General features: G+C 36.8%; 3 protein-coding genes across 10 annotated transcripts; 1 reads left to right on the top strand and 2 right to left on the bottom strand.

Moving 5' to 3' along the window:
• The first annotated feature begins 199 nt into the window (after window positions 1–199).
• LOC127254830 (RCC1 domain-containing protein RUG3, mitochondrial) lies at window positions 200–7,408 on the top strand. 4 transcript variants are annotated; one of them, XR_007839513.1, is made up of 7 exons: window positions 200–786; window positions 959–1,098; window positions 1,435–1,629; window positions 1,923–2,051; window positions 2,170–2,325; window positions 2,462–2,872; window positions 7,272–7,408. XR_007839513.1 is itself a non-coding variant. In XM_051280133.1 (6 exons), exons 1-6 carry the CDS (start codon window positions 299–301, stop codon window positions 2,653–2,655), a joined length of 1,302 nt encoding a protein of 433 aa, XP_051136090.1. In that variant the 5' UTR covers window positions 200–298; the 3' UTR covers window positions 2,656–3,083. The 4 variants fall into 4 exon arrangements, 2 of the variants coding, with proteins under 2 accessions (XP_051136090.1, XP_051136091.1); XR_007839512.1 differs by lacking the exon at window positions 7,272–7,408 and adding an exon at window positions 3,090–3,388; XM_051280133.1 differs by lacking the exon at window positions 7,272–7,408 and having other exon boundaries at window positions 2,462–3,083.
• On the bottom strand, window positions 4,130–5,353 carry LOC127254831 (36.4 kDa proline-rich protein-like). Its single transcript, XM_051280135.1, has one exon. The coding sequence runs from the start codon at window positions 5,304–5,306 to the stop codon at window positions 4,494–4,496; it is 813 nt and encodes a 270-aa protein (XP_051136092.1). The 5' UTR covers window positions 5,307–5,353; the 3' UTR covers window positions 4,130–4,493.
• LOC127254828 (histone acetyltransferase HAC1-like) lies at window positions 6,321–17,586 on the bottom strand. Of its 5 annotated transcripts, none has more exons than XR_007839511.1 (18): window positions 17,342–17,586; window positions 15,895–16,211; window positions 15,261–15,378; window positions 14,519–14,831; window positions 13,925–14,443; window positions 11,602–13,406; window positions 10,720–11,016; window positions 10,351–10,629; window positions 9,614–9,742; window positions 9,122–9,322; window positions 8,896–9,038; window positions 8,490–8,802; window positions 8,259–8,398; window positions 8,081–8,159; window positions 7,610–7,996; window positions 7,300–7,517; window positions 6,687–6,864; window positions 6,321–6,586 (listed from the first exon to the last, which is right to left on the bottom strand). XR_007839511.1 is itself a non-coding variant. In XM_051280131.1 (18 exons), exons 2-17 carry the CDS (start codon window positions 16,071–16,073, stop codon window positions 6,753–6,755), a joined length of 5,232 nt encoding a protein of 1,743 aa, XP_051136088.1. In that variant the 5' UTR covers window positions 16,074–16,211; window positions 17,342–17,586; the 3' UTR covers window positions 6,321–6,586; window position 6,752. The 5 variants fall into 5 exon arrangements, 4 of the variants coding, with proteins under 4 accessions (XP_051136088.1, XP_051136087.1, XP_051136086.1 ...); XM_051280131.1 differs by having other exon boundaries at window positions 6,752–6,864; XM_051280130.1 differs by having other exon boundaries at window positions 6,321–6,645; window positions 6,752–6,864.
• Between the last annotated feature and the right edge of the window lie 1,409 nt (window positions 17,587–18,995).

Genomic DNA, 18,995 nt, shown 5'->3' on the forward strand with positions numbered 1-18,995 from the left:
TTCGATTCAATTATTATTATTTTTTATTTTCTAGTTGATATCTAGAAATTTATGTATTTTGATCTTAATTTTACACTTTAATTTAAATAAAACAATTTCAATCTAACATTTATTTTTATTAAAAATAATAAAAATGACAATTAAAAACCATACTCCCGTAAACAGTAAACACAACTTTCTTATTGGTAGCAAGTTTAGTCAGAGTCAGAATCTCTCTCTAATCGTGGAAGTCTTTCTCTCTGTCAACGCCAAATTTGAAGTTACACTAAAACCCTGAAGAAACCCCAACTCGCCGCCGATGCTTCTACGCCTCACTCTTTTTTCTCCCCGCAACTGCCGCCGTCTTTCCACCGCCGCTTCTCCTCCTCTTCTATGGGAGCACCCTGGCCAGCAATCCACCACTCTACAGCTTTTCTCCTGGGGACGTGGCGCCTCCGGTCAGCTCGGCGGCGGCATCGAGGAAGTCAGGATGTACCCTTCCCCTGTTTCTACTCTATCCCTGCCGCCTAATTTCTCCCTCTCCGGCATCATCCCTGGCCGTCTCTCTCAGCCATTCACCTCTCGCGTCGAGGTCGGGATCTCCTGCGGCCTGTTCCATTCGGGCTTGGTGGTGGATGGGAAGCTCTGGATGTGGGGGAAAGGGGACGGTGGTCGCCTAGGGTTCGGACATGAAAATCCAGTATTTGTTCCCACGCCAAATTTTAATTTGGAGTCTGATGTTCGAACCATCGCTCTCGGCGGCCTCCATTCTGTCGCGCTAGATGTCCATGGCCGGGTCTTCACTTGGTCAGTATCTCTTATTTCAATTTCGATTGTCCTTTTCAATTCACTGTTGTAGCCATTGATGAGGGCAAAAAGTCTGCCATTAAGATCAAACATCCATTGCGTTCGAACACAATGCGTTGCTGTATTTTTGTTTTCACATCTTGATACTTGTTTTACGCAATGAAGTTTTCAGGGGCTACGGTGGATTTGGTGCTCTTGGACATTCTGTGTATCACAGAGAGCTGTTACCTAAAATGGTTGAGGGATCTTGGGATGGAAAGATTTCTCATATTGCAACAAGTGGTACACATACGGCTGCTATCACAGAAGCTGGTTGAATATCTGCTCTCTACTTCTACAGCCTTCTTTCTTTTTTTCTTCATATACTTGGTGATTTATTTTCCATGGAGAATTGAACTTTTAGATTATATTTGGTTCCTGCTAATGGAAGGGTGACTTTATATATTGGTTGAAATGTTCTATTACTGCAACTTCCCAATGGTTTAAAGGTTTTATTGAGAATGACAATAGTAATGGATAAAATTGGTGCTACTTTATATTAATAGGAGTGCTTGTATCTTTTGTGCTATGTTTATAGGTGCTACTTTAACCTTCTGAATATTTGCAAGGCTAGCTTTACTTATTATATTATGTTTGTTTCTGATGAAGGCAAACTTTATATTTGGGGACGAGATGAAGGTGATGGCAGATTAGGACTTGGTCCTGGACGTGGCCCAGATCATGCTGGTGGCCTCAGCACACCTTCTGAAGTGAAAGCATTGCCTGTGCCAGTGGCTGCTGTTTCTTGTGGTGGTTTTTTCACAATGGCATTGACTGAGGATGGGCAGCTTTGGAATTGGGGTGGTAAGATATTTTTTTTTAATCTGAAGATTTGTTTGATACACAATTTAATTTGATATTTGAAATAAGTAAAGACTTTGATGCCTTAATGAATCTTAAAGGGAATAGACAAGCAAGGTGGTTGGAATCAAGTTTTCCATATTGCCATTTATCAATTTTATAGTAGAGTTGAAATTCTCTAGTTGTGAACTCCCAATACCCGAGAAGCCAGAAGTTAGAAAAGAAAATGAAAACCAATTTTCATCCAAAGCTCAAAAATATGTAATTATTTATTTCGTGTGATTATTTTTTTACAGCCAACTCTAACTATGAGCTTGGTCGAGGTGATAAAGTTGGTGGCTGGAGGCCTCAACCTGTTCCTAGCCTAAAAGATGTTCGTATAATTCAAATAGCTAGTGGTGGATATCACTCTCTTGCTTTGACAGGTATTGTCTGTGCAATATCCTAAAGTCTATAAATCCATATGTCTCTTAGTTTCCACAGCGGATATTTAAGAATATCGTGTGTTCTACCTGTTTCTATATCTGGTATAACATATATAAGACAAAGGAGAAGTTCTTTCATGGGGTCATGGCGGACATGGTCAACTAGGTCATTCTTCTCTACATAGTCGAAAGGTTCCTGAACCTGTTGAGGGCTTATCCAATGAACAGATCTCTTTTATTGCTTGTGGAGGTTCATCATCTGCTGCTGTAACAGGTAAGACAAAGTCCTCCAAGATGCCACAAGCCCACAACTATTCCAGGGAACGATGTTAATATGCAATTTTTCTTGATTGGTTTGTTGTGTAATTAGAAAGCAAATTTAAGATGACAAAAGTTCCTTTGTTGGTCAGATAAGGGAAAGCTGTATATGTGGGGCAATGCTGCCGATAATCAACTAGGGGTTCCAGGACTTCCAGAGGTTCAGTCATCACCTATCGAGCTTAACTTTCTTTCAGAAGATGATGGGCTTGGGGGGCACAACGTACTTTGTGTTGCATGTGGAGCTTCTCATGCCATGTGTCTTGTTCAAAGGTCAGGCTGCTGATAGGCATTCCATTTGCTCATATTTGGTTTACCTGTTACTTTCCAGCGTGAAATATAGAATCGTTGGAGCTTTGAACTGCCAGAGGTATTTCACTATTGTTGGAAGCAGACTGTGAACTGTGATGCACCCAATTACTCCGACCCAAAGATCTGCACGTGACTGTTTTGATGCTGCGAGTGCGTAGTCTGCTTCTCTAGTTGGAAATGATCCTCCTCAGGTAACTTAATTTATATATGAACAACCATGTTATGAAGAAAAACATAAAGAGCATTCAAGTTTCATACACGTATATTTAATTTGATTTTGGTTTACTTGGGATGGCATGAAGGTAGGATTTTGGTCATTGATAACATTAACATTTGGTATATACCCTTGGATGCTGATCTAGTCTTTGGTGGTGTTTTGATTCGGATAAATTTTTTCTGTTAATTCAGGTTGATAGCGAACTAGATGACACAGATGATGTGCACATAGTTTGTCTTGTCATATTAAAAACTTGGTACCTGGGTGCTATTAATACACTTAACCTTTGGAATGTTGATGTTTTTGTGTTTGATAATATCAATAAGTCATGAGATTTGCATATTGCTGGTGACAATGAACTAAAATACCCAGATGAATATACTAGGTTGTTTATTTATATTTTTAGAAATGTCTGGACATGCCAATCAATCATTAGATCACATACAATAAACTTCTCATGTAAAAAAAATATTAAAATTCAAAACACCAAAAAAAAACAAAATTACAGGTGAACATTTAGATTTGCTCACAAGTACCTAATAAAAATATGAAGTTTTGTCTCTATTTTAGTAAATAAATGTTTGGGCTAGACTTGAAGTATAAGTTTGGGTTATGTAGTGAAAAATTAAAAATTGTTTTAGTTTGTTGTGTAAATTTGTGAAACTATAGGTGAAATATATTAAAATTATGTTGTAAATAGTTTCATGGCATATAAAAAATTTATTGAATCACAAGGTAGATCAATTAAATGCTTATATACATTTAACTATAAAAGTGTATATATATATATATGTATTCAATCACACATAAAAATCAGCACTATAGATATCCTTTCACTCATGTTAGGGCATCCACAGTGGAGGTATTAAAAAAAAAAAAAAACTCCTCCAAATTATCGTTACATGTTTATATTTTATAAAACTCTTTTCTATTAAATGATAGATATCAATATATTCTTATTTAATTTTAGAATAAATAATCATAATATAAATATAATTATTTTTTTGTTGACGTGGCAGAAAAGCATGTGTGTTGTTCAAGATAGAGTAGAGTAGAGTAGAGTAGAGTTTCTTAGCTGCTGGTCTTAGTTTGTGTATATGATAATATATGAGCATTCATTTTATTTATACTTATTCAATTAGTTAAAAAATAAGTATCAATATATCTAAGTCATCACCAGTTTACTAGCACCCACTCTTATATTCCAATTGAACTACATATGCAAAAACAATGAAACAACATGACAAGAGCATAATCAATATATATAAAAAAACCCCTCACAGCACAAAGGCATAGAATGCATTTATTTCCACAAAACAGTTCTTAAAGTGCACACTGTTGAAGTAAAATGAGAATTCAATGAAGCAAAAGTGTCTTTCACTACAAGACTTGTTCTTGGCTGATGATAATATAATACGCCTTCTCCCTCCCATGGTCTTGTTATTCTCAGACCTGTCAGAGTTCAAACAAACAACGTCCTGACCACTACACAAATTCCATTGTCTGTCTGTCTGAACTAATAGAGTATTATTAGAAGATAGGTAGATAGAGGATGGATGGATTGTTGGTTTGTTCATCCAGGTTGAGGCTCAGGCTCAGGCAGTGCATTGGAAGCCTGAGGGTGGAGTTTTGCCACAGTCGATGAGGAGTTGAAGGGCAAGAGGGATGACAATGTTGATGTTGAGGAGCTTGGCTTTAATGGTGGTGCAGAGGCAGATGGCTGCATCTAATCCCACCAGCCCTCCCAGGACAGGGCAGCAGGTGTCCTTGGCATTGCCTATCCCTATGTGCACCAGCCCCCCTAACACATCCACACATGCATCCAGCTTCAAGGTGTCTATGGGGCATGTCCCCTGCCCTTGTGGTGGTGATGGTGGTGGTGGTGGAGGAGGGCATGGCTGTGGTGGTGCTATTGGTGGTTTGGGGATGATTGGAGGAGGGTTCACTATGGGTGGTGTGGGAATGATTGGTGGGGTTACTATAGGGGGCTTTGGGGTGGTGGGAGGGTTCACTATGGGTGGTGTGGGTGTGATTGGTGGGATCACTATTGGGGGTTTGGGGTTGGTTGGAGGGTGTGTGATGGGGGGCTTGGGGGTGGGGTGAGGTGGACTCACCTTGGGAGGCTTGGGAGTGTGGTGGGGTGGACTAATCTTTGGAGGCTTGGGGGTGTGGTGGGGTGGGCTAACCTTAGGGGGCTTGGGTGGGCATGGCGGCGGTGGAGGCTTCTTGGTGGCCGGAGGCTTAGGTGGTTTGTGGGGTGGTGGTTTCTTAGGCTTAGGAGGGGTTTTATGGGGTGGTTTGGTAGGGGGGGTAGGGTATGGGCAATACGGGCAAGCTTGAAGTTGGGAGACATGAAAGGTGAAGAAGGTGGCCAAGGTGAGGACAATGAGAAATAACTTCCCCATCATTCATTGCTTTAGGCTCTTCTACAAAGGGAAGAGTAATTCTATTATATAGACAATCTCACATATTCATTCATGCACTCTAACTCAATTCAACTTGTGATAATCATATTAGACAAAAGAAAAAAAAAAAGAAAAAAAGGGTTAGAAGCTAGCTGGTAATAGTGATAAAGATCAATTTCTTTTGAGAATGGAGGACACTACTAGCCAAGTGTGTGTTTGTCTCTTTTTTATACTATCTATTAAACTTACCATATATTTTTTGATAAAGATAAATGTATCTACATCTTTTTTTAATTATAAAATATTAAAAGTAAGAAGATTGGGGCGACAAAATATCAGAAAAATCAGAACACAAGTAAAGAGGGAGGAATCAATTCAAAGCTAGTTTTGACATATAGTGAAGTGAGGTGCAGTAGAGTGCAGCCCGTGACTCATCCATTTTCACACATTACTTCCACTTGCTATATAATTTTGGTCCTTATTACATATTCATTAAAGCCCGCCATAATTTTTTTTTTATTATTATTATTTTTAATTATACGCCTTAATTTATATACTTTCTTCGTCTTAGAACCAGATGTCCCAAATTGATATAACTCCACCGATATGTTTGAATTTTTGAGATTGTGTATTTAGTCGGAGGAAGTATAATTTATTTATAATAAATAATTTTATTATTTTTATTTTATCACTACCTTTTTTTCTACTTCATTATTGTATTATTTATTAATTATTCAATATATATTTTTATAGTACTTTTATTTTATTTTTTTATTATCCAAAATAATATTATTTTTTAATTTCCGTAGCTAAAGAACAAACTATTCATCATCATCATCCTTGAAAGTCTTTATCTTTCCTCCAAAAGTAGCAAATCTTGTCTTGTGGAAGTCAGTCAGTCTAGTCTGTCTGCCTCCACTGTCAACACTATTGTCACGTGAATGCATAACAAAAACTCGGCAATGAATGAGAGAATAAATGAATAAGAAATAGAGAGGGAGGGAGCTTTACAAACACTTGGAAAAGTTAAAATTGTAATTTGCAAAATATCATACAATCGATCAATCAATCATCTTTCAATGCTTAAGACGACCAACCAAACCCATCTCATCTATGTAACACTAACACAAAACACACACCATTATAGATCATCCTCATCATCATCAATGGAGATCAAATACAAGGAAATCAAAGAATAGCCTATGTAACAATGAAAGGCCAACCCGACCCGACCCGACCCGGACTTTCCTTTCTTCTTCTTCTTCTTCTTCGCTTCGCCTTCACTTTAAGTTATTAAAGTAAATTAGTTGGCAGGATCCTCATCTATATAGAACTTCCTTTTCTACACTTGCAATAATGTAGTGGGTAGTTATGCACAACAACCTGCTTAAATCTGGACTGGAATGGAAGGGATTGTGTTGCATATATGTATGTATGTTCCTACTTACATCACGAGCTCCCGGCAACCTCGGCAGCCCGTTTCCTCATCATTTCATTAACAGCAGCTCGTCTTCGAGACTCTTGCTGGTGTGTCAGCCTCCTCATATGCTCCTTCAAATCTCTGTACCAATAAAATAGTAGTAGTAGATTCATCAATATCATAACCAGTGACGAAACTAACATCTAGATCCCGGGGAGCAAAATGTTATAATTTATTTAACATTTAGCTAATAAATTTAAATAAATAATAATGATAAGAATTATATATGAATTTAAATAGTTTTGGAGGGACAAATTGTATATAAATACATAAAATTTAATATTTTTAATACTAAAAAATTCATAAAAAATTTGGCTTAGGGGTCAATTGAGCCCCCAAGCTCTAGTGTAGTTCCCCTGATCATAACTAAAGATATACTCTTGCTTTTTCGACTACAAGGATTAAAGTCGAAATCAGATACAGTGGTAGTTGCATAAAAATACGTTCTTTTTTCTATAATTAATTATTTGGTGTGTTTGTGTTGGTAGAACTTAGATGATGTGTTTGGAGACTTACTTGCACCGTGGGACAGTGCATTCATACTCTTTGCATGCACGGGCGTGAAGTTGGAGGAGATACCACATCTTTTTACACAGGACACAACCTCCCGAGGCTCGTGTTTTGCACCCCATGCCATGGCGGAACAGTCCCTTCACCTTGCGACAATTTGGATATTGGCAGAATCCTGAACGGCAATGGGCAGCGTGCACTAGGAGATCAAGCATTTTCCTTAGCTGCATTATGTAAAGACCAAACTTAACATAAGCGTCTTCTGGAAACAAAAAACACGACTAAGAATTAATGTGTGAAGGCAGGCTTTACTTACCTGCATAACACGCATTTGCCGTGCTTCTTTGTTCTGATCATCGCGATCGTTGGATGGATAAATGGCCAATTTATGAGGATGATTGAATTCTCCACTCTGATAGCATGCGTTGCACACATCATAATCGGGGCATGTCTCGCAGCGCCAGCCCTGCCCGGATTCTATATCAGTGTTGCAAGCGTTGCATGTTGTCACAAAAGCCGGGGCAGTTGGATTGTGCAGGTGATAGAGAACCATCATGGAGGAATGCTTAGCCCGACGCAGGGTATCATATTGATAATGGTTTCCTTGACAAAGGCTGAGGAACGCCTGCCTGGTATCAAAGAATTCACTTTCAAGAATCTCGTCTTTGTCTTTTGTATCTTCCGGGACACCTGTGATTTCAATCTGCAGCCGTGCAACAGCTCGGTGGTGTAAATAACAACCAACACGAAATATTGAAAAACCAAAAGCTACGACTCCAAAACTCACAGGATAAAGTCCATGTTTGTCTTTCTGGTTGACGGGATGCCTTTCTCTGTCCTCGCGTTTTCTCTCCACATCATAGCACCTGAAAAACACATTCATAATCAAATCATCAAGTGTAAGTATAGAAAGCATAATTGCATTTTTTTATCATCTATATCCAAGAACTGGTTAAAAATCTTACTTCTCACATAGCTGAAAATTTTTGCACTGTTTGCAAACCCAGCGTGTCCCAGACACCATCAGAAGGCAGCAATGCGTGCAAGCGTGCTGTAAGTGAACCATGATAAAGTCCTCCTTCATCGGTAATATTGTCTCTCCAAGCTATAGGGGAAAACAAAAAGACAATAATGAAAAAAAGTGTGGGCCAAAAGATTATAAGCTTGTGAGAATAAACTTTTTATTTCAAGATTACCCTATGCATCAACAGCACATCCTTTGATGCATTTCCTGAAAGATCCGTTTGGCCAGATGCCTTTAGTGCTCTCTTGTTGATGGGTTTTTTCAAAATTCCCTTTTTATTATGTTTCCTTGCCTCCTCTTCTTGTTGCAGTTGAAAGATCATGTCCTCAGCAGCGCCGGGCCAATAATCTCCATCAAAGTACGGCAACCGGGCAGCAGTTACCTTTGCTCTACATTCCCCGGTTTGAATAAAGAAATGGTCGTAAAGATTAGTCAGGTCAACGACTATATTTTCCTTTGCAGCTTTCTTTAACATGGACAAATACCTGAATACAATGATACAAACCTTGTAAGACAGTTGCAAGTATGGACATGCTAATTTATTAAAAGGTTCGTGACTACACAACAATAAGGCTTACCATTCCCGAAGCTTATCAGATTTCGGCGTCTTCTGAATTTCTGGGTGGCAGTACAAAATATAATCTTCTCCTTTCAAAGGGGGACAAGCCCAAATATAGCAGCTCGTAAAACCACGCTTTTTGCAATATTCTAAGTATCCAATCTGAAAACATAAGAATAAAATAATTAAGTATAACATACCCAACCACAACTAGCAGCTACAAATTGATTGGCTAAGAAACTGACCAATATTTCATGGTACACATATGTCCGTAGGGCCTCTCCTGTCACCGTTCTAACCTCTGGCCTGAAATACTTAACTGAGTCCAGGTATGAGAGATAGACGCGTCGATGATTCGGTTGCTGACATTCAGAACCAAATTCTTGGACATACATGCCAAATAGGCAAACCTCAACACCTTCAATATTTTGAAATAATAGAATCACCTGGAAAATAAAAAAAAAACCTCATGTTTCAAGTCGAAAATGCTTCTGCAGACTAACAAAGCACTATCAACCTCCTTTATTAAACAGTGGTGCAGAAAATAATGTCAACCCAAAAAAATCCAAGCATAGTGTTCAAGTATGTACACAAATTTTGTGACACGCCAATAGCTTCCTCTTACAACAACTATTAATTTATTAAGACTTTCACGGAGCATTTGAATTCATTCAATGAATTTAATCAGGTCCAGAATTCTAGATCTAGTAATCAGGAAAACAAGGTGCAGAACTAACCTTAGATTTATATGGATACTCGGTAGGATAATTTTCCTCCTGAAAAATTTCAAGAAACCGTGACTTAACTTCCAACTTCTTGTCCACTGATGAAACTACTCTTACAACAAGTGATTCTGCTCCAGGAATCTGGTAAAGTTGAGAAAATGATAATATCCATGTAAGTGATAATATACACAAAGTAAAATCAGGCTACCAAATACACATCACTCCAAAATATTTGATTCATACGTAGAGAGGAATTTCAGCAAACCCTATGCCCTATGTACTGTCAAATCAACCCAACAAGACACTACGTACTTTATTCAGAACACTATGCTTTCACACATTAAGCCAGAAAATCTCAACATAAGCATCAATAAAAGCATTCTGCAAAAATGATTATGGATGCCTCCAAATAGAACTTTTAGTTTCTCAAAAGATTGAAACTGAGTATTAAATATTCCTCTGAGATGTTACAAATTTTAGCCTGTGTTTCTGATAAATGTTAAATATTGACTGACTGAAAATATAGTCTAAAAATAGTAGTGGGTGTTAATCTTGAACAATCAAATAAGAAACATGCTTCGTTCAAACACTCAAGTGTTTTGAATATCTTTCTAGAAAAGATATGTTCCACTAAAAATTGCATAAGATATTGGCCAGTTATGCTTCCCTAAGCATCTCTGAACTCAGTTGTAATATTTGCCAAACATTGAAAGCCCATCCCACAACACACACAAGCATGATTAGATTACCTCGTCGTAACTTTTGTTCTGAATCCTTGCTCTATCCATCCTTTCTTGCTTCAGCTTTGCAATCAACCGTTGCTCTATATGATCACTCAAAATCGTCCTGGGTAAATCCTTGGCCCCAAGAACAGCACTTTGTGGTAATGGAGCACGTAATCCTTTTTCAATTTCTTCTATATAACAGTTTGGACAGGTATATTCAGCCTGCCCACCATCATTTCTTCTACCATTGAATAATGCACATATTTGATGCTGCCAAGCTTCACAGTCGTCACATTGAACCCACTACAAAAAAAAAAAAAACAATGCTTGATTCAGCATTACACAGAAGTTTTAATAATGTGCAAAACATCAGGAGGCAAGTATGAGGCATACCCATTCTTCAGTTTCCTCGTCATTCTTCTTTTTCTCCATCTTTGACTTTGGAATAGGAAGTCCATCAACTTGAATGTTATCCGCACGGGTCTCATTGTAACAAGGAATACAGAAGTAATGACGAGTCTCACCAGCCCCACTGGTATAATACATGGCATTTCTTTTTATGCGAGCGCCACAAGGTGTACAATATATCGGCGGTGGTTCGAAGGTAAGCTTCTCAACTGCACACAATTGGCAGGAATTCTCACTCATGGAATGTTCCATTGCTTGATTCCTTTCTGCTTTTGCCTTGCTCTGTGTAAAAAAAAAGATGTTCAACACCATCATATACAAGAGGAGGAAAAAGGGGGAATGGAGTAGAGAAACCAAAAGAAAATTGAATAGATAATAAGAACTGGATGCTATAGAAACTGATCATTTAAAACAGCCTGGGAACAGTTTTAGATTGACAGGTAAGATATAACATTATAATGCATGCAATTCTTCCTATTTCTAAAAATGTAGGAGAACAGAATATAATTACCACATAAGCACATTAGCACAACATAAGGAGAGATTACAACCCAGAAAAAACTAATAACCAAAACTAAATGCCAGCATATCTATCAAGTAATGGAATAAGTGCTTGTTCTCTTCTGCATTTATAAACATTAACTCAGTCATCCAAAAGCCATAACACAAAACTTTCAGGCTTTTTCCAAGATATAGTGGCATTCTTTAATTCTGATTTCTACATTATCTTCCTCTTTATTAATAGTATATAACATAAGAGAGCTTTAGAACATAAGAATGCAGTACATGTGAAACAATTTAATCAATTAGAATAAGAATGCAATAACTAGCATGGTATAATAGATCATATCCGAGTGCCGTATTTACCTGTCCCACCCACTGTCTAAGACCTTTAATATGCTCCCGAATTTGTTCTGGGGTGAACAATTCAGTCAGTGATACACCCTTTATTTTTGGCTTCCCGGACTTGGATATAGTTTCAGAAGGTAATGATGAATTTTCCATCTTCACCTGCCCCATTATTTCCTTCTCACTCTCAATGGTCTTCTGTACACCAAATCCAGCAATGCTGTTTGATGTGATAAAATCTCCTTCTGACCTTTTAACATCAGAATCTTTGATGATATCCTTTTTTGTCTCAACAATCTTGGAACTTAATTGGCCAACATTTCCTGAAACTTCCATCTTCACTTTAGCACTTTCAGATTTCATAGTAATATCAGATCCGTGAAATGGCTCAGGATGGTGCGCTTCCTTGACACGAGGCTCGTTTACAATAGCAGCACGTGCAGCGGCAGGTTCACTTTCAGAAACTACAGGTAGGAAGCCTTGTTCAATTTTCATGCGCTTAATAGAAGGTTGCAGATCTTCTGGACTCTCAGCTATCATCGGGCTTGCCTTAGAAGTTGATCTTCCAGCACTTTCAGCAGTCTCGTATGATTGACGAGAGCCATTCACAGAACTAGGCAACCGTGAACTGTAATCCATATTGGCAGATACCGTACTTACACGTTCAACAAAACTCTTCACAGGAACACAAACAGGGCAACTTGTATCACGGCAGCTTTTAAAATGACCCATCAAAACTCTAGTAGCAGAGCAACGAGGGTATGGGCACTGCAACAAGTTGCACTGTCTTGTGTGTTTCAAAAGCCTTTGAACTGTTATGCAGTTAGTCTCTGGGCATTTCCCTTCTGGAGCAGGACATCGATGTGCATGCAGCAAAAACAAGAGCCATCTCTGCTGCTTCTTAAATTGCTGTTCACGATTAACGGTATTAGGTCGAGACACAGTACTGTCTGGCTTTGGAGGTTCTGCAGATCTAGAAGCATTTGGTTGGCCAATTGTTGATTCTTCAGATGATAAATTATTGGGCTGTGCTGCGTCTTGTCCAATTATTCTGTGATGAAATTCCTCTTGCACATTTTGATCATGTAAAAGTCTCCCCGATACATTTGATACATCCTGCTGCTTGGAATACCATTGACCATGCATCGCCACATCTGATTGAATGCCACCAGAAAAACCACCGAGATCACTTCTTGCGTTAGAAGCAAATTCTTGTGGATGCAATAATTGTTGCATCTGATCTGATGTTTGATTCAGCGATGAACTAACGTTATGTAGATCAGATGAATGTGAAATAAGCTGAGAAGTTCTAGAATGATCATCCATGTGGTTCTGTTGGAAGTGACTTTGCACATCAGTGAACTGAAACGGATCAGATACTTGTGACTGCAAACCTTCATCAACATGTCCAGATTTTGAATCGGAAATGATGTTAGATGACATCTGAGATTGTCCAAAAGTGCCATTCTTAGAAAAAAGCTGGTTGTGCGTATTCCTTTGTTGGACAAGCTGCTGGCGTTGAAACTGATTGGATGGCTGCTGAAAATGTTGATGAGAATGTACAAGATTTTCGCTCCCAGAATACTGTGATTGAAAATTCATTCTGTCTGATTGGTCCATTGATTGAGGCTTCATGGTTGTGACCTGTTGAGCAGAGTGCATGTTCGGCTGATGGATCATCACAGAGCTATTAGTTTTTGGCATAGACTGCATAGATATGGGATTCAGGCTCTGATTGTTTGTCATCGATCCAACAGATGACACAGGAATAAACATGTTTCCAGACCCTGAACCATCACCAGCACCAACTCCATAACCATCACCTAAAAGATAGAAAGTTTGCAGTGAGAATAAACTAAAAATACCTACAGCATAGCACATTTATGCAAGCACACAGAGGTGTACAAAATCAATAGTTACGAATTATACATGAATTTGAATCACAGAACATGGTTTTATAAGATATCTCAATTCAATACCTTCAGTAATGTGAGCAATTATACAAAATCCATTTTCAAATCACCCCCATCATAAATTAGTGTGCTTTGTGAACATCCATTTTGATACCAATATCAATAACTCATGTTGATTACTATATTTAGTCATACACCAAATTAATCATACAATTTGACTCTATATAAAAGGACCACAGAAAATATTTGTAGAACCAACTTGGTTCAAACTCAATTTCAAGACAACTAATTTGAATTTGAATCATATTTTAAACATCAAATTATCAAAATTACTGCAGACATCTTTATTGAATCCAAATTCAATTCTAACACAAATACAAACACATATTGGTGGAATAAACCTATGTCTTAAGGAGATACAACATTACCCTGGATTGCTTGTCTTTGAGGATGATCAAATTGCTGATGCATGGGTTTGGTGGAGTTTCCATACATCGTTCCTGTCAAATAACCCTCTGTGCTTCCTTGTCCATTCATCATAGATATATTGTTTCCCATCATCCCGATTCCTCCATTTAAGGATCCACTTGATAATCCATAGGACTTCTGGTGCAAAGTAGATCTGATTCCACTACCCATATGTCCACCAATATTGTGTAAAATGCGGCTATTTTGACCACTGATGTGCTGCTTCTGTTGCATTGGTTGTGCAAGTGTGGAAGATTCAACAGAAGAAAAAGCACCGACATTATTTGAAGGGTCCATATTCATGAATGACTGGCTAGTGGCATTGTTGTTTCCTTCGGTTCTATTAGAATTATTAAATCCAGGAGTAGGGATCATCTGAGTTCCCATCCTCTGCCCACCCATGGATGTGATGACGCTATTTGCCCTAGAATTGGCAGAGAAAGTAGAAGTTGACTGTTGATATCCACCACCCATCAGTCCTGAAAAAACTAGTTAGGTGAGCCAAGTGATAGGGAAAGTAAAGTTAATCCCATAGACAAAACAAGTAAAAGTACCATCAGATGAACTAAAAGAACCACCATGCATGTTGGCAGAAGATCCATTTCCAGTAGGTAAGAAGTTCCCGGAATTGGTGGTAGAGGATGCAATCATGCCGGAGTTATTGTTAACAATGAAAGAGCTATCCACAGACGGAGTACCAGTAAGGCTAGAGTTTCCAGTTTGCTGCAAACCAGGAGTTGGAATCATAGTACTGACAGATGAAGAAGAATTTGCTTGCGAGTACTGCTGGTTGTGATTGCTCATGGGCATACATTTTATCAGATAATGCAACCGGCTTTCCAATGTAGCCAAGTTTACATACTCCTCCTGAAAAATAATCAAATGAAACCATTAAAATGGAAATAATATTGATAAATTGCAAGTTACACCCATGAAAATGAACACTAGATAACCCATGAGCATGGAAAAAAATCCATAAGCCCAAGAAAAACACCAATAAACCTTCAGGGAAGTAAGTAGAACTATCATAATATACACGAGGATTCTTTTTATTTATTTATTTATTATTAGTTTAATGTGGTGTTTCTGCAGAGGGCGTTCCTGAACATATTTTCATAAAGGATTAATAACAATTACCTAAAAAATATTATATTAGCATGTATCAAAACAATCCAAAGGTCTTAAACATCTAAGTAACATCAACTTGTAAATGTTTTCATGTTTCCGGGCTACACAAGAGGCACTTAATAGTTAGAAAGCAATGGATTTAACAACGCAAACAAATCTACAACGCACCGTTGTAGGAGCACTCTTGAACAAAGCCTCTTCCAAGCGTTTCACTAAATCGAGCATTTTCTTAGCAGGGACCTCATGAGATTGGTGCCGCCGGTGCATTTGTATGAGGAATTCCCAGCTGGAAAGCAAAATGTAAAGCTTAAAACACATATAATACAAGATTTTTCAAAGTGGAAGATTGTGTCTATGAGGTGTAAGGCATTATATTATATCCATGGAATATCAAAAGAAACTGTGCAACTTTAACAGAAATGAAGCATGTAACATGATATGATTTACCACTTGCCATATTAAAAATAAAGCTACAAATTATTTAAATAAGGCACACAGATTGGGAACTATATTCTACTTGCAACAACCTTTCTTCTGTAATGCCAGAACAGAAAGATTGTATGAAAAAATATGATCGAAGGCAATATGTAAACTAACAGGAAAACAATGAGTTCAGGCAGGTCATAATAAACTACATAATCTTCTGAACTTCATTTCGCACAAAGGACTCTGAATCAAAACAAATTGCTTCTGTATTGATTGATATTGTACTTGATCGTGATGTAGCAACATAGCAAACCCATTTTCTGTGATTTTAAAGCAGAATCAATCATCCACAGAAATGGATAACAGAAGCCCTTACATCTTTTCTTGCATATATCTGCGAGTTTTAGTATATTCTGGATCCGTAACTGGAACACCATGGTGGGAAGGATTCTGCACCATGCCAGGCATCGGATTCCCATTCGGCTGAGGCAGCCCAGGCAGCATATTACCAGCCTGACCTGATACTTGTCCAGTGAGTTGCGTTTGCAAATTCATTCTGGATTCATTGCATGAAATTAAGTTTCCACCATTTATAAATAAAGACCATAACACATCAGTTGGACTAGTGCTTTTTGTCTGCTCAAGTCATCTCTGCATGGAGAGTGAGAACAAGGTCCAAAGTGGATGTATGGCCTGTAACGTAATGTCCGGGAGAATCTTATAAACGTAGATGAAATAGAAATACAGTTTAAAGGAAGATTGTGAAATCTACCAATAAATTATCATGATGGATGTTCTAAAAGAAAGGCCGTGATAACATATTCCAAATACATACTCTCATGGTCCAGAAATTAGAATTTTGATAAACTCACTTATACTTCTCAAAAATCCTATCATTTAAATTTAATCAAGCTTTAAATGAATTTCCATTGAAAATATACTAAGCCATCCCTTATCGCATAAAAAGAACCATTAGATATCTGAACTCAGGATGACAAACATGTAATCTAATGGGCAAAAGTTGGTCATCAATATGTCTTAACTGTCTGCTAAATACAAGTGTTCAATATTCACTGTCAAATTCAATGTGCTCTACTTCTACATGCAAACATAAAAAAACTATTTCCAATTCAGAACATGCATCAAGTTCGACATCCCACGGACAAATAAAAGCTTCAACTGAAATAAAATAAAATAAATAAAATCAAGTTACAGACGCCACGTGCACTTATCTCTTATAGCTATGATCAGATGTCAGTGAACAACAATTTCCAAAGTTCTACATACATAGCATAATAAAGAATGTATTCAAAGTGACAGCCAAATCAAAAATAGCTTTCAGTTAAGAAAGCATTCACTGGATCAGTAAAGCCCTAATAATCCAACTCGAATTAATGTAAGGTTTGGATGCCACCAACAAAATAATCAACCGAGGATGAAACTCCCAAAAAGTTGTTCTCCTTTACACTTTCCAAGAAAACCAATTAGAATTACTGATCCAAAATAAACAATCTCCCGAGTACGCGTGGCAATCGAGTTATGCAACCAAAAGTAATACTTCAACCATAAAGCTTTCTATTTTCTTAACACCTAGAACAATTAGCTGACTCGAGCTACGCATAGCATTGCAGCACTGAATTAGGGTTTCATCAAATTAAGGTAAATTGCACGCGATCAACCCAAAATCACAAGTAGGGAAAATTAGGGTTTCGCCTAAATTGGGGGAAATCCCAATTCCAATCAGATACCAACAAGATACTTATTGGGCATAAAAAAATAGCAATCAACAATCGATTTCAAGAAAAAGGGGGCAATCCACTTACCCACTACACAATCAATGATGGGCGCCCAAATCACGAAATTGGGAACGGCGCAAGATAGATAGATACGACCGGAATAATAAAATCCACACGAGGGCCAATGGCGGCGGCGGAGCTTGAACAGCGTCGTACGAAGGTTTCGGAGGATACGGACGACTTGAGAAGAAACAGCGGCGGATTTAGGAAAACCAGTTCGGTATTTTGTTAATTTCTTCGTACTATGGATTGCCTTAAATGTGTTTGCTGATGTTTAGAGTTTCGGGTTTTATTAAGGAGACCCGTTGCGATGTAATCTAAATCTTGTTATAGTTCGATATATTATAGTTTGACCCCGTGATTATTGCCATATTCTAAATGGCCCCTTTTCTGAGATTTTTTTACCAAATATATCCAAATAATCTTGCCTTTCTTTAAAAAAAGTATCATAACAAACAAAAGTTATATATATGGTCACTTTACTATATCCTAAATTCAATCTTATTTATTTTTATGGAATTCGACATAAGTGCCTCGATCAATGGGCTTGATCGTAAATTAATAAATCATAGAGTATCGATTTACATTTTTTGGTAAGATTATACGAATAATATTTATTATTACAAAATAAAATACTAATATTATCGAATTCATTAAATATATAAAATGTGTTTTTTGGGTCTCGGTATTTGAAGATTTAAGAAATTTATTTAGGTAACGTTGCATGGATGTGTTCACTTTGTATTGTGTATATTTCAGTAATTCATTTTGTATTTTATTTTTAGTTATTGACTTCTTGTAAGTTTATATATATTTATGGAATTCAACATGAGTTCTCGATCAATGGACTTGATCGTAAATTAATAAATTATGGAGTATCGATTCAATTTTTGGTAAGATTATATGGATAATATTTATTATTACAAAAGAATGTAATATTATCGAATTCATTGACTATATAAGATGTGTTTTTTGAGCCTCGGGATTTGAATATTTAAATGATTTATTTTATTAAAAAAAATGTATTGAATACATAGGATGTGTTTTTTCAGTCTCGAAATTTGAAGATTTAAGTTATTTATTTATTACAAAAAAAATGTAATATTATCGAATTTATTAAATATATAAGATTCATTTTTTTCTTCGGGATTTGAAGATTTAAGTTATTTATTTAGATGATGTTGGATGGATGGATGGATGTATTCACTTTGTATTATATATTTTTCACTAATTCACTTTGTATTTTATTTTAAATTATTGACTTATTGTGAGTTGATAGAATATATATATTTATATTATATTTTTTATTAATATTTATTAAAAATCATATTATCAAACACTTTGTTGAATAAACACACTTAATTGACTGTGATGTTTTTTAAATATTAATACAATATACTATCTCTGTCTATTTTTAAAGTTTACATTTATTTTTTAAGTATTGATTATTTAATATTAATTAATATATTAAAACATTATATAAATAGTGTCTTATAATACAAATATAATGATATTTGTAATTTATATAAATATTATAATATTTTTAACGTCAAATACAATGATGCAATAAGTAAATTTAAATTTTCAAAATGAAGGAAAGTGAGTAATATTTTTGGAATGCCTTTTTTAATAAATATGTAATTAATTTTATTTCAACTTTTGGTGTTAAAATTTATTGTCC

This window comes from Andrographis paniculata, unplaced genomic scaffold (genome assembly GCF_009805555.1).
Source record: "Andrographis paniculata isolate CXL003 unplaced genomic scaffold, ASM980555v1 Contig52END, whole genome shotgun sequence".
Classification (NCBI taxonomy): domain Eukaryota; kingdom Viridiplantae; phylum Streptophyta; class Magnoliopsida; order Lamiales; family Acanthaceae; genus Andrographis; species Andrographis paniculata.

Coding starts and splice junctions, on each gene's coding strand:
- LOC127254830 (XM_051280133.1), top strand. CDS start 299: ATGCTTCTACGCCTCACTCTTTTTTCTCCCCGCAACTGCCGCCGTCTT. Junction 2,052..2,169: donor TCACTCTCTTGCTTTGACAG/GTATTGTCTGTG, acceptor AACATATATAAG/ACAAAGGAGAAGTTCTTTCA. Junction 2,326..2,461: donor ATCATCTGCTGCTGTAACAG/GTAAGACAAAGT, acceptor TTTGTTGGTCAG/ATAAGGGAAAGCTGTATATG.
- LOC127254831 (XM_051280135.1), bottom strand. CDS start 5,306: ATGATGGGGAAGTTATTTCTCATTGTCCTCACCTTGGCCACCTTCTTC.
- LOC127254828 (XM_051280129.1), bottom strand. CDS start 16,073: ATGAATTTGCAAACGCAACTCACTGGACAAGTATCAGGTCAGGCTGGT. Junction 9,323..9,613: donor AGTATCCATATAAATCTAAG/GTTAGTTCTGCA, acceptor TTTATTTTCCAG/GTGATTCTATTATTTCAAAA. Junction 6,865..7,299: donor TGCACTGTCCCACGGTGCAA/GTAAGTCTCCAA, acceptor TTATTGGTACAG/AGATTTGAAGGAGCATATGA.